This window comes from Panthera onca, chromosome X (assembly GCF_046562875.1).
Source record: "Panthera onca isolate mPanOnc1 chromosome X, mPanOnc1 haplotype 2, whole genome shotgun sequence".
Lineage (NCBI taxonomy): Eukaryota > Metazoa > Chordata > Mammalia > Carnivora > Felidae > Panthera > Panthera onca.
The window spans coordinates 71,417,224-71,433,373 of record NC_138357.1 but is presented as its reverse complement, the minus strand read 5'-3'; the positions used below and the strand labels follow the sequence as shown (position 1 = coordinate 71,433,373).

The window sequence follows — 16,150 nt, the reverse complement described above, 5'->3', positions numbered from 1 at the left end:
CAAGGTGAAAGAGTATATATAGTATGCTACCTTTTGTGTAATGAAAAAGCAGAAATAACATGTGTACTCATTTGCTTATTTTTGTAAAAAAGAAATGCAGGAAGTACAAATACCAAATCATTATATTGTACACCTGAAACTAATAGAATATGTCAATTATGCCTCAATAAAAAAATAAACACAGGAAGGATAACCCAGAAATTAATGAATGGTTACTTAAAGGGAGTGGCTGGGAATGGGGTAGAGAGCATAGGCCTGGGAGCAAGACTTCAATGGAAATAGCTTTTTACATAGTTACATACTTACATAGTTACATAGTTTTTACAGTACAGTTACATAGTTTTTACATAGTTACATAGACTTTGAACCATGTCAAAATTTACATAGTTTAAAAATTAAATTATATAAATGGATAATAAAAGCAAATCATAAAGTTGGATACAAACAGAAACAAATCCATAGAGAAAAAAATGATTCAAGTAATTTTTTTTATAAACTATTTTTAATGTTTTATTTATTTTTGAGAGACAGAGAGACAGACTGCAAGCAGGGAAGGGACAGAGAGAGAGACAGAATCTGAAGCAGGCTCCAGGCTCTGAGCTCAAATATAGCATCATCAATACTGGGACAACCATTTGTGCCTTCTGGTGGCCAGCAAAATATTGAACCTAAATCAAGTTGAAGAAACAGACGAATTCAGAAAACGGAGTATTTTCAAGACAATTTGCCTGGATTCTTAAAAAAATGTGTCATTTTTTTGAAAAGGCTGGTGTTTTCTGGATTAAGATTGAAGGGAAATTACCAAATGCCGCGCATTGGGAACCCTGAGCGGATCCCGGTTTGAGGTGTAAAATGCTCCAACTAGGACAATTGGGGAAATGTAAATATGAACTGTATGTTAAGTGATATTGAATTAAAGACTCATCGCACTTAAAGATGCGATAATGGTTTTGTAGATATGTAGAAGAACGTCTATTTTTAGGGCTGGGGAATCCCATATTTGTGTAACCTACTTTCAAATGGTTCAGAAATTTTAAAAAAACCCTGTAAAAATGTTAACAATTAAGAATCCAGGTGGGGGTCGGCAGTTCATTCTACTCTTTCGTTTTTACATTTCTCGAAAAAAAACGGGGCGGGGGGAGGACTCCACTTCCATGGGGAAATGGTAACTCAAAACAACTAACGTGCAAAGGTAGTTCTGGCACAGTGCAATTCACGGCCAGTTTCTTCTTGACAGGAAACAGCGAAGCGGGACACCCAGGGCTACTTCTAGCCTCCACTTCCGTGTACCCTGTCGTGGACGCCCGCGGTTTACCAAGACGTGCCCCGTCACCAAGGCAGTTCCCCCTAATTGGAAGAAGGACCATAGCACTCCAAGGCTCTGAGAAGGGTCGCGTGACGATAAGTGGAAGGGGCGGGACCCAACCGTTCCTTTGACCAACCGCTTGCGAGATATGTAACCTCCTGATCGTGTACTGTCGAATCAAAAGCCGTTAGTAAAGTAGTGAAACAAATTCTCCTTTTTCGTAGGACGGCCGGTCTTTCCGGTTTCCGTCTCCTCCCCCCCATTCCGCTTCCGGTAGGGCCTGGTTGGATCAAGGAGCTCTCTAAGTCACTTCTGGGCGACTGATATTTTTGTTTCCGGTCTATGGGACCCGGCTGGGATTTGCTGCTACCCGCAGCAGCTAGTGACACTACGACCGCCATCATGTCTGACACAGACAGCGATGAAGATTCGGCGGGAGGAGGCCCATTTTCTTTAACCGGTTTCCTTTTTGGCAACATCAATGGAGCCGGGCAGCTGGAGGGGGAAAGCGTCTTGGATGATGTGAGGGCGTGGGCGTGGGGATAGGGTTGGGGGTGGTGCAGTTCAGGGGAGCAGGTAAGATTGAGGACAGTAGAGGGTGCTTAGGGGAGAGTCTCTGGGAGACGGCGCAGTTAACGTAAGACAGGAGAGGAAACAAGCCGGCACTGTCATACTAGAGTGTGCATAACATAGAGTGGGGAGGCTTGGTTCTGTTTGAGGGTAGGGAGAAGAGAGAATGGTAGGCTAGCCCTCGTAGGTCAGGGGCGCTGATGTGGGGGCCTTTGGGGGATAATATTCATCCTAACAAGGCAGCAGGAAAAATAGCGTAACTAGTGACATTGTTTTTAAACCGTTGCTATGAGAACTTTGAAGATTTTTGAAACTGCATTTCTGACATCATTCACCTGACGTGGTTCTAGAGCCAGAGAATTGGACCTAACCTGCAACAGATCATGTAGTCCAAGCCTCAGTTTTTAGAACAGTGAATGTTCGGATTATTTGGGGCAGACCTCTTCTGGCGCAGTGCACTTCTTAGGTAGTTTCCCCTGCTCACTGACATTCATGGAATTGTTTCCTGTGCCTAAATGAACCTTGCCTACTTTGACTTCGGTTCATTTTCTCAAGGAGAAAACACTGATCAATATTCTTCTGCCATACACGCAGACACACAAAAGGTAGTAAAAAAAAGTTGTCTTCCCTTTCTAATCCAGTGATTTGCCTTAACCTTTAATCAGAGAACTGTTCCATTTGTTTAGACTTGATGGTTCTTTGAATAATCTTTTCTTATATTGAAGTATGGTGATGAAATTGGACAGCATATATATATATATATATATATATGCATATATATATATATATATATATATATATATATTCATAAAGATCTGATCAATGTGGAGTTTAGTGGAAGATATACTTTACAGTTCTTGAATGTGATGTTCCTAAGCTTTGTGTGGGAAGCTTAGGTTTAATTGTTATCTTTGACTCTAGTGCTGTCCCTTTTTCAGGAATGTAAGAAGCACTTGGCAGGCTTGGGCGCTTTGGGTCTTGGCAGCCTGATCACTGAACTCACGGCAAACGAAGAATTGACTGGGACTGATGGTGTCCTTGTAAATGATGAAGGTAAGTCTGGGTCATGGGGAGTAAGGTGGAGGAGGAGGCTAGCCACTTACTGTATATGCACTTTTCAATGGGAATTATTGGGAGTGAGAGTTACTTGCTCTTAGTTGAGATATACCTGCTCCCCCGGCCTCTGCTTTTATTTGTAGGATGGATCAGGAGTACAGAAGATGCTGTGGACTATTCAGACATCAATGAGGTAGCAGAAGATGAAAGCCGAAGATATCAGCAGACAATGGGGAGTTTGCAGCCTCTTTGCCACTCAGGTGATTCTTTAGTGTCCTCAGTAGAGCATCCCAGGTCATTTTCTTGCTGTGTAGTCCATTTTGTTTCTGTGTATGCTTTCTGCCATTGTTCTTGTTCTCCATCCTTTGCTTCTCTCTCTTTGTCAGCTCAGTTTTACGTAGTCGCTGTCCTTTTTGTGTGTGTGTTCTGGGGCAGTGTTATATTCAGGCTTTTATTCCTCATACTGGTTATTCCCAAATTATTGGTGAACGCCAAGTCAGGATGATAACACTTTCTTTATCATCTGGTATTTAAGTTCATGACACTGTTTTGGATGCTATTTTTTAAAAATTGCTTTTTCATTTTATTTATTTTAGAGAGAGAGAGAGAATGCCAAGCAGGCTCCCCGCTCAGCACGGAGCCCCACGTGCCGCCTGATCCCATGACCCTGGGATCAGGACCTGAACTGAAATCAAGAGTCGTACAGTCAACTGACTGAGCCACCCAGGCGCCCCTGTTTTCAGATGCTATTTAAACACAGTCTTTGCCCTCAGGGACTTGGTAGTTCAAGGAGGATTAATATATACTATGCCCTGTATAAATGAGCACATGTATTTATTGGCTCACCTTCTGTTAATCACTCACCACCTGTATGCTGACAGAATGCACCTAATGCTTGCTCACAATATAGGTTTTTCTCCCTTGTATAAAGTGCTACATGTAGAATCAATCAAAGCTGAAAGGGGTCTTAGTGATTATTTATTCTTAACCTCATCATAGATAAGGAAAACTTGGGCTTTGACTTTAATAAGATGTGGGACTTTAGTAAAAGTTCTGTAAGTTAGCTAATGACAGACCTTGACGAGTTCAAGTCAGGTCACTAGACATTTATCGAGCACCTGTTATGGACTATAAACTGACAGTATGGTATGAAGATAATAAAATCCATTTTCTGATCTTGAGGAGCTTTCTTCTGTGGTCTGGGACCTAGAGCTACTGATCATGGTTCTTTTTTTTTTTTTTTTTTTTTTTTTTTTTTGACTTTTAATTTTTGCAACTTTTAAAGGGTAGTTGACACATATGTAATTCATTGTTTCCACTGCCTTACACTACCTCTCACTGCCTAACATATTGTGTGAAGTTGCTCATTGTTTACCTCTTTGAATCAGATTTCAGGACCAGTTAATGGGCTTCAATGCTGCTTATATAACTGCTTATATAATTTAAGGAGAATTAACTACCACATACACAAGAGGTAACCCAGAAAAATAGAAGATACAGGTCTTACTGTCAGGGATATTCTTATCATTTGAGGAAGATGGAATAAACAAGTACAAAGCATAATTATTCATAATAAGACATAAGCCAGCTACAAGCTCAATTTCTGTATGGAGTATTGTATTTCATTTTGAGAGGTTGATATTGTCTAAGACAAATATCATAACTAAGTGCCCTGACTTAGCAGCTCTGATTTTCAGGGATTATTGTAATTTTCAGGTTTGGGTTTGTTGTCTTGGGTAGGGATGTTAAGGAAGAAGATGAGTGGGGGTTTCCTAGTTGGGTTTTATGAGCTAACCTCCTGGAAAAGGGTGATGCTGCATTTGATAGTGTTAGTACTCTGGGATACTCATTTCCAAGTTGTCTTGTCCAATGAAGGTGCCTTCATCTATGCCCCTAGCTTCCTCCTCCTCTGACATTGGCCCCTGCACGTGGCCTGATTTACAATGATGCTTCTGTGGAATAGCTGGAAGTCAGTGGAGGTCATTAGAAGAGATGTCGTGGAGGTGAATTTTGAGCAAAAATTTGAAAGGGTTTCATGGGGAGGGAGCAGCAGGGCATTTTGGTTTGGAAAAATGGCTTGTCTAAAGGTTTAGGAGGTAGAAGTAAGTGACTAGTGTGGGGGGAATTGGCTAGCAGGTTTTCTTAGAAGGAGTGGAGAGCCACTTGGCTGGCTCAGTCCGTGGAGAATGTGACTCTTGATGTGAGTTTGAGCCCCACATTGGTGTAGAGATTAGTAAAAATAAATAAACTTTGAAAGGAGTGGAAAACATACTGCTAGGTAGCAAGAATTGATTGAACAATTTGACAGCACCTTCACTTGGGATTTGATGCCATAAAAGGTTGTAAACCAGCATAGATTGGTGCAGTAAGGGTAGTATAATAAAAAGAAAATGGGGGTGCCTGGGTGGCTCAATCGATTAAGCATCCAACTTTGGCTTAGGTCATGATCTCGTGGTTTGTGACTTCGAGCCCCATGTTGGGCTCCCTGCTGACAGCTCAGAGCCTGGAGCCTCTTTGAATTCTGTCTCCCTCTGTCTCTGCCCTTCCCCAGCTGGTTCGTTCTCTCTCTCTCTCTCTCTCTCTCTCTCTCTCTCTCTCTCTCTCAGTAAGTAAATAAAGTTGAAAAGAAAGAAAATGGACTTTGAAATCAGAATGATAGCTTCAACCCCCAGCTTCATATTTAGTTTGAACCTGGGAAAATTGCTCAGTGTTTGAGGCTTGGATTTGTAATAATCCTTCAGTTTTCTTGTTTGCAATAAAGATGATAAAACCTGCCTCATTAATTAATAACTCTTTTGTGGGAATTTAAGTTTATTATCATGTGGTGTGAAAGCACCTACATAGTACAGTGGCATGGTAGATGCTCTGTAAATGTTAATTGCATTTCCTTCCTAAGTGGAGATGGAAAGTGATACCTGTGGCTTTGGGGTTTTGATTAGAAAAAGGGTAAAGTGGGGGGTGGGGGAGGGGGGTGGGAGCATGGGTGGCTTAGTCAGTTAAGTGTCCCAGTCTCGGTTTCGGCTCAGGTCGTGATCTCGTGAGTTCGTGGGTTTGAGTCCCACATAGGTCTCTGGGCTGCCGGTGCGGAGTCTGCTTGGGATTCTCTGTCTCCCTCTCTCTCTGCCCCTCCCCCATTCACGCTGTCTCTCTCTCAAAATAAATGAAAACTAAAAAAAGGGGTAAAGGGGCAGACAAACTTGGAGACTTCTTGCAGGCTAGATGTCAAGTTACTCTACACCTATGTAAAGGTGTGGAGTAAGGTGACAATTGTGGAAAATGCTAAGCAGAATTAAATTAGAGAGTTGCTGATAAAACATGAGTAGGACTGGGTAAGTGAGGAAGTGCATTGGGAAGAGTACAAGAGTTTGTTGTTCAGCCAGCCTTGGATTCTAACTTTGTCACTTAAAACTGTGTGATCCTGAGTAAGTCAATTCACTATCTCAGAATAATTCCTACTTTGCCAACGTGGTTGGGAGGATTATAGATAAAATAGCTACAAATACCTGGCACGTAATGGGAGCTCAGTAAATGGAAGTTGCTATAATGACCACTGTTAATGGTTGATTGGAAAAGGTGTGTTGGGGGGGTAAGAGATTGATGGAGAGGACAGGAGACTTAAAATCATAAGCTGGGAAAATGAGGATGGAGGTGGTGTAGACAGAAAGGAAAGGGAGTTGGAAAGTGGTAAGGATATTCCAATGTGATGACAGATACAGTTGTGGAATATCTGAATGGAAAGGTTCTTTAGGCAGCAGAACATGGTGGTGTGATTGTAGAGGGGTTAAGTCAGGGCAAGAGCTACAGATTTGGGTTTAATCTGGATATGGGTGATTCTTGAGTAAGGGAACGGAGCTTGTGTAGAGGAATAAAAGAGTTTCACCATCAAGTACTGAGTGATGCCAGTGGCTAAAGGGCAGTGAAAAGAATAACACAACTGCAGAAGGTAGGTAAAAAATGTGTCAAAGACTTGGGAAGTGAGAAGAGAAAAAGTCCAGCCTCAAAGGAAACTGACAGAGAAGGAAGAAGGTTCAATTGAACTATGAGATGGAGCAGGATGAAAATAAAAAATCAAATAGGATTTGATCAGGAGAAGGAACACATGTTTTTAAACCATTCTTGGGAGCTCAATTCCTGTATGAGGTAGACATAGTGTTATAGCATTTGGGTATATTATACCGTGACATCTCTTTCTGAAGGCAGAAGCCACATCTCCTGTGTGTTCTTAAGGGGTCTGTATAGTGTTTTCACGTGCTGCTTTAAATTCTTGTGTGATGGAGGAACTCAGGGCTATTGTGTGACATTCTGGATGTTGAGGTGATCACCTTCTTGGTTTTATTAGATTATGATGAAGACGACTATGATGCTGATTGTGAAGACATTGACTGCAAGTTGATGCCTCCTCCACCTCCACCTCCAGGACCAGTGAAGAAGGATAAAGACCAAGATGCTATTACCAGTGGTAAGTAGAGACTGTCTTCTTTTGTCCAAAGAGCAACTTGCATTCATAGGTCGAGGCTTTTGGCATACCTATAGGGAGCTGTAAAAGTGCAGCTGCTAGGAAAGGGTACTGCTTCTGGAAGTGATTCCTACAATTTCAGTGGTAAAAGAAAGTGTTACTTTTGAAACATTTGGCAACAGTATTTTAACAGGCACTGGAGAAAATGTAGTTTAGGTCAGTGGTTCTCAAATCTGGCTGCCCATCCCAGTCATCCCAAGCCTTTAAAGAAATACAGATTCCTGACTCTCATCCCAGAGTCTGATTCAAAGATCCAGGATAGAGCCCAGGAATTTCAAAATGTTCTCCAAATAACTCCTGATGCAGCTGATCTGTATACCGGTATTTGGAACCGACCTGTTTAGATGACTCTCTTTAAAAGAAATGATTAAATGGGGAGGGCACACTAGAATGTGTATTTATAATCATCTAGAGCCAACTGCCAGATTCAGAGATTTCCAAGGCAAGGGCTTTAGTGATCATCTCACCTTTCCTGTGTCTGCCACAGTAGTAACCCTGTCCTATCCTAGGCTAGGAGATTGGGGAAGAGCAGTGTCTTTTGATCTCCTGTATTTTGGGGATTATGTTAACCTAAATTCCTCCTGTTAGAGTTTTAGCTGTTTCCTTTTTAGTCTACAGGCTAAGTAACATCTGTTAACTTTATGTCATAGATCTGATTTCATGCTACATAATTTCATTATTCTCCTGTGAGCTTAAAAAATTTTTTCAGCTTATGGGCCCCCGAACTGCAAATTACAAGGCCTGATTGGTATAAAAGTGTTATTTAATTTTGCTGTTGGTCATATTCCTTTAACCTAATATATGTATAGAAAGTAGTGAACGTAGTAATAGTGTTTGTTTTCTCTCGTCACAACCCTAGGGTACCAGGTACAAGGTGAGTTGGGGATGGTGGGAGATACTGAGTGGAGTGAGTTTTCTGGGTTGCATACTAGTAATCTGGGTGCTTGGAACTATACCCCCTGCCACCGAGCCATGCATAGAGCCTAGACTGGGTACTGGCTGAGTCGGAGGAGATATGCTCACAGTTACATGCCAAAGGGGTTTCTCTTCCTTGTTGCAGTGTCTGAGGATGGAGAAGGCATCATCTTGCCCTCCATCATTGCCCCTTCCTCTTTGGCCTCAGAGAAAGTGGACTTCAGTAGTTCCTCTGACTCAGAATCTGAGATGGGACCTCAGGAAGCAACACAGGCAGAATGTGAGGATGGAAAGCTGACCCTACCATTGGCCGGGATTATGCAGCATGATGCCACCAAGCTGTTGCCGAGTGTCACAGAACTTTTCCCGGAATTTCGGCCTGGGAAGGTACTTTCTGTGGAGAATGCCCAAGTTGCAAACCATTGACCTCTTCTAAAATACTGAGTTCTGTTGTTAAGATGTTGAATATCGAATGGATGAGATTTACGTTTCCTTATTCAGTGACATTGTATTGGTTCTTTTTAAAAAAAAGTTGTACGCATTCATGATAGTACATGTGATTTATATGGTTCTCATTAGAAATTGTCCTTGTCGTCTTAAAAGAACTAGTCCAAATTATTAAGGGATACTTCTTTGCTTTCTTGGTAGATGTTATAAACCTGAGTTCAGCACTCCTTGGTCCCTCCCCCACGGCTGAGTAGACCCCTCAGGGGAGTTTGCAGACCCAGACACCACTGTTTTCCTATGGGATATGGAGCCTTTGACATAGTAGCATGTTCTGTGTTCTAGGTGTTACGCTTCCTACGTCTTTTTGGACCAGGGAAGAATGTCCCATCTGTTTGGCGGAGTGCTCGGAGAAAGAGGAAGAAAAAGCACCGTGAGCTGTTACAGGAAGAGCAGATCCAGGAGGTGGAGTGCTCAGTAGAGGCAGAAGTCAGCCAGAAGTCTTTGTGGAACTATGACTATGCCCCACCACCACCTCCCGAGCAGTGTCTCTCTGATGACGAAGTAGGCAAAATAGAGTCCTGGCATTGAGGTCTAAGAGAGGAACAGTGGGTTCTCCCTAGCTTATGTCTAAATTGGAAATAGCACCTTAGCAAAGTCCTGTGCCAATTATGAGTGAGTAATCATGAGTTTAGTCTTAGTGGCTGTCCCTTCCCTGTTATAATAGAAAAGTACCGAAGACAGGCACCTGGTGGTATACAAACTGGTGGGTAGGAAAGTTTGAATGATAGGCCGAGGGTGTCACGATATAGCTCCATTATTCACATTCTAATTCCAGTCCTGTTGAAGAATCATCCTTATGGCCCCTCTGACTTCCCCTCCTGACTGTGGACTCCCTGTAGCCTTAGGACATCTGGGATCAGGAAATCCTCCTCCCTTCCTACTCTGTTCTGTTACAGATTACAATGATGGCTCCTGTAGAGTCCAAGTTTTCCCAGTCAACTGGAGACATAGATAAAGTGACAGATACCAAACCAAGAGTGGCTGAGTGGCGTTATGGGCCCGCTAGACTGTGGTATGATATGCTGGGTGTCCCTGAAGATGGCAGTGGGTTTGATTATGGCTTCAAACTGAGAAAGATGGACCATGAACCTGTGATAAAATGTAGAATCATTGAGGTAAGTGACACTGGTACCTGAGAAAGGAATCTGTGCCCAGGGCCCTGTCAGTTTTACTTAACTTTGCTTTTCGGTTGGGGAGGGTGTCTTCGGTGGGAGATGGAGGTGTTGAAGCCTTTTGCATGTTACAGCATATCACCCTGGCAGCTAGGCCCCATCACAGAGATTCTGTTTGTGGAGTGAGTGCGGTGCTAGGCTAGGTGGAGGAGGAGGAGCCGGTGTTGCTCTATCATCGGGTTCTTCTCTTGAGGACTACATTCATTGTATCCGATGGGGGATTTGGAGTGAGAACTTTGACCGGAGACCGTTCAGAGATTTGTTGTTCCTTCCCTGTTTCTGTAGGACTTTAGGAAACTTGAGGAGAACGGTGGCACTGACCTTCTGGCTGATGAAAACTTCCTGATGGTAACACAGCTGCATTGGGAGGATGATATCATTTGGGATGGGGAGGATGTCAAACACAAAGGGACGAAACCTCAGCGTGCAAGCCTGGCGGGCTGGCTCCCTTCCAGCATGACTAGGAATGCCATGGCCTACAATGTCCAGCAAGGTGTGTTTCTGTGCCAGCTGTGTCTAGCACACTGCCCTTCATCTTGGTCGTCCTGAGTGGGCCCAGCTGTGCTCTGTTCTGCTGCCGAGGGATGGTGAAATGTTTTCAATCTGAGCCCTGATTCTAGTCCATAATAAATCTTTACAACTATTAACAAGCTAGGGTGGACTCTGATTTCTCATGAAAAAAATGGGAAAACCACTTTGAAGTTAAAGATCTTTCTGAACTAGAACAGTGCTTTATCTCTATACTTTTGTTTTCAAAGCCAGCCCCTCTGTCTTTGTCTTTATTATTCTAGAATTTGCTTTTTCTCTCCTTAAATATGCAAAAAAAAAAGGTATTCCATGCTTAACATAGAAAACTTTGAAAATAGAATACAGTGTCAAAAATCACTGATAAATCCTACTATCCAGAGATGATCAATTATTAACGTTTTGGTGTACTTCGTTTTTGTTTTTTTGTCTTCTGTGTGTATGTGTAGTTGAGCTCATTTCTTTCATTTTTAAAAAATGTTTATTTTTGAGAGAGCATGAGTTGCGGGGCAGAGAGAGGGAGACAGAGGATCTGAAGTGGGCTCTGTGCAGACAGTAGAAAACCCGAGCTCAAACTCAGGAACCGCAAGATCATGACCTGAGCTGAGCCAAAGTCAGACACTTAACTGACTAGCCATCCAAGTGCCCCAGTTGAGCTCATTTCTATAGACAGTGTCGTACACTGTGCTTTTCAGTTGACAAATATTGTATATCATTCAAAGTTCTTCGTTAAAATGTCTAATAACATGGGAAACTCAAAAAACATGGAAGTGGAGGGTGCCTGGTTGGCTCAGTCAGTAGAGCATGAGACTCTTTGTTTTTTTAATGTTTATTCAGTTTTGAGAGAGCGTGAGTGGGGGAGAGGCAGACAGAGAGGAGGAGAGAGGATCTGAAGTGGGCTCTGTGCTGACAGCAGTGAGCCTGATGCAGGGCTCGAACTGAGGAACCATGAGATCATGACCTGAGCTGGAGTTGGAGGCTCAACTGACTGAGCCACCCAGGTGCCCCTAAACTTTGATTCTTCTAAAAAATAGTGGAATGAACATTTTGTCTGCAGCTTTCTTTAAAAGTGTGAAATATACTGTGTGCATTAGGTTCCTTTTCAAGTAGCCACATGAATAACTTTACTACCATTTGCTTCTCTTCCCTTTGCTGGAATCATGATTGAAAGGGGAATAAATGTTTTGTCTGTTATTTTGACTAGGTTTTGCAGCCACCCTGGATGATGACAAGCCTTGGTACTCCATCTTTCCCATTGACAATGAGGAGCTGGTGTATGGACGCTGGGAGGACCATATCATCTGGGATGCTCAGGCTATGCCCCGGCTGTTAGAGCCTCCTGTTTTGACACTTGATCCCAATGATGAGAACCTCATTTTGGGTATGATATTGGTAGGGGCCAGTGTTCCCTCTCCATAATTGACAGCTTGCTGCTAATGTCAAAGGGCAGGGGGAAATCAGAAATGTTGGGCAGGTCCAAGACTAGCAGCTTCTTGGGGTACCTGGGTGGCTCAGTCGGCTGGAGCATGTGACTCTTGATCTCAGAGTCGTGAGTTCAAGTCTCACATTGGGTGTGAAACCTACTTGAAAAAATAAGTAAAAATAAAAAGACTAGGAGCTTCTAGGTAGCAGTTTGAGAGAGCAAAGTTGTGGCTGTTAGTGCCTAGTATTTCTGTTTTGCTTAGGGAAAACTCCTAATGTAGGAACATTGGAAAGTAGTACCTTTGAGATTCTAGGAGTGTAATTCAGTTAGAGTGCCTAGAAGTGGTCTGGGATACGATAAAAGATCTGGGTAGGAAGCGTAAAGGTATCCGTAGGAAAAGGTGAGTCTTCAGGGATAACATCTCCAGAGTGACTTTTGTTTCATCCTTAGAAATTCCTGATGAAAAGGAAGAGGCCACCTCTAACTCCCCCTCCAAGGAGAGTAAGAAGGAATCCTCTCTGAAGAAGAGTCGAATTCTCTTAGGGAAAACAGGGGTCATCAAGGAAGAACCACAGCAGGTCTGTGAATGGAAAAGGGACTTGGGATGTTCAGAAGAACAAAGAAATGCAATGGAGAAGGGTAGCCTGACTAAGGTTTATTTGATGTCCTATCATTAGAACATGTCTCAGCCAGAAGTGAAAGATCCATGGAATCTCTCCAATGATGAGTATTACTACCCCAAGCAACAGGGTCTTCGTGGCACCTTTGGAGGAAACATTATCCAGGTAAAGGTAGCATTTTTTTTCTATGATGGATGGGAACTGCTGCCTTGTTTTGATGGAGGATGTGGGTAAATCTTGCGTAGGCTGAAGTTAGTATTTAATTTGAACTGTGTATTTCCTGTCTTAGCACTCAATTCCTGCCGTGGAGTTACGACAGCCCTTCTTTCCTACCCACATGGGGCCCATCAAACTTCGGCAGTTCCATCGCCCACCTCTGAAGAAATACTCCTTTGGGGCGCTATCTCAGCCAGGTCCCCACTCAGTCCAGCCCTTGCTAAAGCACATCAAAAAGAAGGCTAAGGTATGATTGAACTCTGGTTACAAAAAAATCGCTATAAAAGACATTAGAGTACAAATTCAGGGAATGGACTGGATATTATTAGATGGTATTTGGGAATTACTATTTCCTCAGATGTGATAGAATGTTATTGTGCTCATTTAGGGGAATGTCCTTATTCTTAGGAGATGCACATGAAAATACTTAAGGGGGATGTGTCATAACGAGTGCGACTTTCAAAAATGATTCAGCAAAATCTATAGATGTAGTTTTAGACAAAACAAATAAGGTAAAATGTAAAGTTGTATCTAGGTGCTGGGATAGTAAGTGTTCGCAGTTTCAACTTGATGTTTGAAACTTTTGGCAGTGAAGTTGGAATAAAAGGCAAGGTAAAATCATTTTTGGTGGCACTGTCTTAGAGTGAGCAGCATCAGTTTGTAGTCATTGTGCTGTCGGGAGCTGGACTGTATTCTCTTTGTTTTGGGCAGATGAGAGAACAAGAGAGACAAGCTTCTGGTGGCGGAGAGATGTTTTTTATGCGCACACCTCAGGACCTCACAGGCAAAGATGGAGATCTTATTCTTGCAGAATACAGTGAAGAAAATGGACCGTTGATGATGCAGGTTGGCATGGCAACCAAGATAAAGAACTACTACAAGAGGGTGAGTCTCTACTCAGAAAATCTTTGTTATCAATATAGCTGTAATTAGGTATCCAGCAATAATTCGCAAACGTGTATTTTGTCTTTTTTATACTGTAAATATCTTGAGAAAGAAATGGTATCTTTTTTGTAGCTAGTAATATTAGTGAAATGCTGTGCTCGAGGAGTATTTTGTGTAGGCTTATTGATTACATTCTGTGATAGTAGCTGGGTCTTCTGTGTTCCTAATAGAAACCTGGAAAAGATCCTGGAGCCCCAGATTGTAAATACGGAGAAACGGTTTACTGCCATACATCTCCTTTCCTGGGCTCTCTCCATCCTGGCCAATTACTGCAGGTAAGGGATTCTTTCCTGTTAGAATTCTTTCCTAAGGACCTTGACAGGTGAGGCGCTAATCAGCCCAGAAAGAACCAACTCTAGTTGATGGAAGTACTGCTTATATATCAAGTATGGAGGTGATCAGTATGATCCCAAATGATTATAATCATCCAATTTTCTTTTGGTCTATTTTTTTTTTTTAATTTTTTTTTAACGTTTATTTATTTTTGAGACAGAGAGAGACAGAGCATGAACGGGGGAGGGTCAGAGAGAGGGAGACACAGAATCTGAAACAGGCTCCAGGCTCTGAGCTGTCAGCACAGAGCCAGACGCGGGGCTCGAACTCACGGACCGCGAGATCTTGACCTGAGCCAAGGTCGGCCACTTAACCGACTGAGCCACCCAGGCGCCCCTTGGTCTTTTTATTAAAACTGGTTCCTAATAATGTTGTAAACTAAATTTGAAATAGTTTTTTGAAAATATACACTGGTAAGAAATCCAGAAACATCTGGGTGGCATAGGGGAGTCAAAATGGGATTAATAATTTACTGTAGTTAATTAATATTTAATTCGTCTCTGTACATTTGGTATGTTTTTATTGGTGTCATTTTGAGTATTAAGCCACACCTGAACCATGCCATTTATAGTCCCTGGCTACGGTGGAAGTATTTTTACCTACCTCTTTGTTCTGATGGGTGTAGAGAGGCCCTCTGGTAACCTAGCTTTATACATGTTTTGTTAAGGGGAAGTACAGAGGCACACACACAATGATGTGAGGACATCTCTAGCACTACCTTGTGTTTTGTCCTCCACCTAGTTTCTCTTGGTAGTCTTAACCATTTTCCTTCCTCTTATACCTAGTTCCATTCTTTTTTTTTTTTTTTTTTGAGCACTTAAAAATTTTTTTTAATGTTTATTTATTTTTGAGAGAGAGAGATAGAGCACGAGCGGGGGAGGGACAGAGAGAGAGGGAGACACAGATCCGAAGCAGGCTCCAGGCTCCAAGCTGTCAGCATAGAGCCTGACATGGAGCTCGAACCCATGAACCACGAGATCATGACCTGAGCTGAAGTCGGATGATGAACCGACTGACTCACCCAGGCGCCCCTAATCCTAGTTACATTCTATCACTACTATTGCTTATTCCCCTAAAGCATCTGCAGAGCCCATTGTTTTCTTTATCCTTGACATTCATAGTCCATTTCCTACCAGATTTTGAGTATTATCTTTATACTTTTCCTGGCTTTCCTTTCCCTGTTCACATTCTGTTGAGATTTTCTACCAATCCCTCCTTTTCTTCTGTGACTACTTTTATAGTCTTTTGAAGATCCTTTTTTATCTTCTGTAATGCTGTTTTTCCTCTCCATTTCACACTTACAATTTTCTTTTTTTCCCCCACTTAGAATTTTCTATACTCATCCATACATTGAAGGTCTCTCTGTCCTCCTGTCTGATTTTCTGAGAAGTCTTTCCTTAGAGTCACAGGCTTCATGTGACAGTTGATCCCCATATGGCTGCTACTTAAAGAAGCTCAAATGTTTCTGTCAAATGTTTCTGTCCTGTGTATTTAGTCTGTCTTTCCAGCATGCCTTCATTTATTTTTGTTTTTGTCATTTTATTAACTTATTTAACAAATGTTTCGATCTTATACTATGTCAGGCTATACTGGGGTCTAGGGTTGTAATAGAATACTTGTTAGTTTATAAGGTGATTTTCATATATAATCACAGGAATCCTACAAGCTATAGGCATTTTAAAGTATCTCTGTTTTGTAGATAAGGACAGTTAAGCTCAGAGATACTCATACAGTGAGTAGCAGAGCCAGTGTCATCTGAATCCAAATCCTGTAGTTTCCCTACTACTCTTTTTTTTGATGTTTATTCATTTCTGAGAGAGAGAGAGAAACAGAGCACGAGCAGGGGAGGGGCAGAGTGAGAGAGAGAGAGAGAGAGAGAGAGAGAGACAGTCCGAAGCAGGCTCCAGGCTCTGAGCCATCAGCACAAAACCTGACGCAGGGCTCGAACTCACGAACCACGAGGTTGTGACCTGAGCTGAAGTTGGAAGCTTAACTGACTGAGCCACCCAGGCAGGGCCCCTACTACTGACTCTTAAAGGCAGCCAG

General features: G+C 42.4%; 1 protein-coding gene across 7 annotated transcripts in view; it reads left to right on the top strand.

Annotated features, from left to right (window-relative positions):
* The window catches only part of TAF1 (TATA-box binding protein associated factor 1), a 90,783-nt gene that overhangs the window by 5,910 nt on the left and 68,723 nt on the right, over nucleotides 1-16,150 (top strand). For 5 of the 7 annotated variants that reach the window (XR_014136909.1, XM_081794211.1, XM_081794213.1 and 2 more), the window contains exons 2-15: nucleotides 1,238-1,828; nucleotides 2,815-2,929; nucleotides 3,076-3,192; nucleotides 7,272-7,391; nucleotides 8,509-8,750; nucleotides 9,153-9,371; nucleotides 9,767-9,985; nucleotides 10,328-10,535; nucleotides 11,772-11,948; nucleotides 12,441-12,568; nucleotides 12,668-12,775; nucleotides 12,900-13,073; nucleotides 13,538-13,711; nucleotides 13,942-14,046. Coding sequence is in view for 6 of the 7 variants with exons in the window: in XM_081794211.1 (XP_081650337.1) it covers nucleotides 1,649-1,828; nucleotides 2,815-2,929; nucleotides 3,076-3,192; nucleotides 7,272-7,391; nucleotides 8,509-8,750; nucleotides 9,153-9,371; nucleotides 9,767-9,985; nucleotides 10,328-10,535; nucleotides 11,772-11,948; nucleotides 12,441-12,568; nucleotides 12,668-12,775; nucleotides 12,900-13,073; nucleotides 13,538-13,711; nucleotides 13,942-14,046 (2,286 nt within the window). In the remaining variant the exon portion in view is untranslated. The remainder of the gene's footprint in view (nucleotides 1-1,237; nucleotides 1,829-2,814; nucleotides 2,930-3,075; nucleotides 3,193-7,271; nucleotides 7,392-8,508; nucleotides 8,751-9,152; nucleotides 9,372-9,766; nucleotides 9,986-10,327; nucleotides 10,536-11,771; nucleotides 11,949-12,440; nucleotides 12,569-12,667; nucleotides 12,776-12,899; nucleotides 13,074-13,537; nucleotides 13,712-13,941; nucleotides 14,047-16,150) is intronic. The other 2 variants (XM_081794214.1, XM_081794212.1) reach the window with 1 other exon arrangement.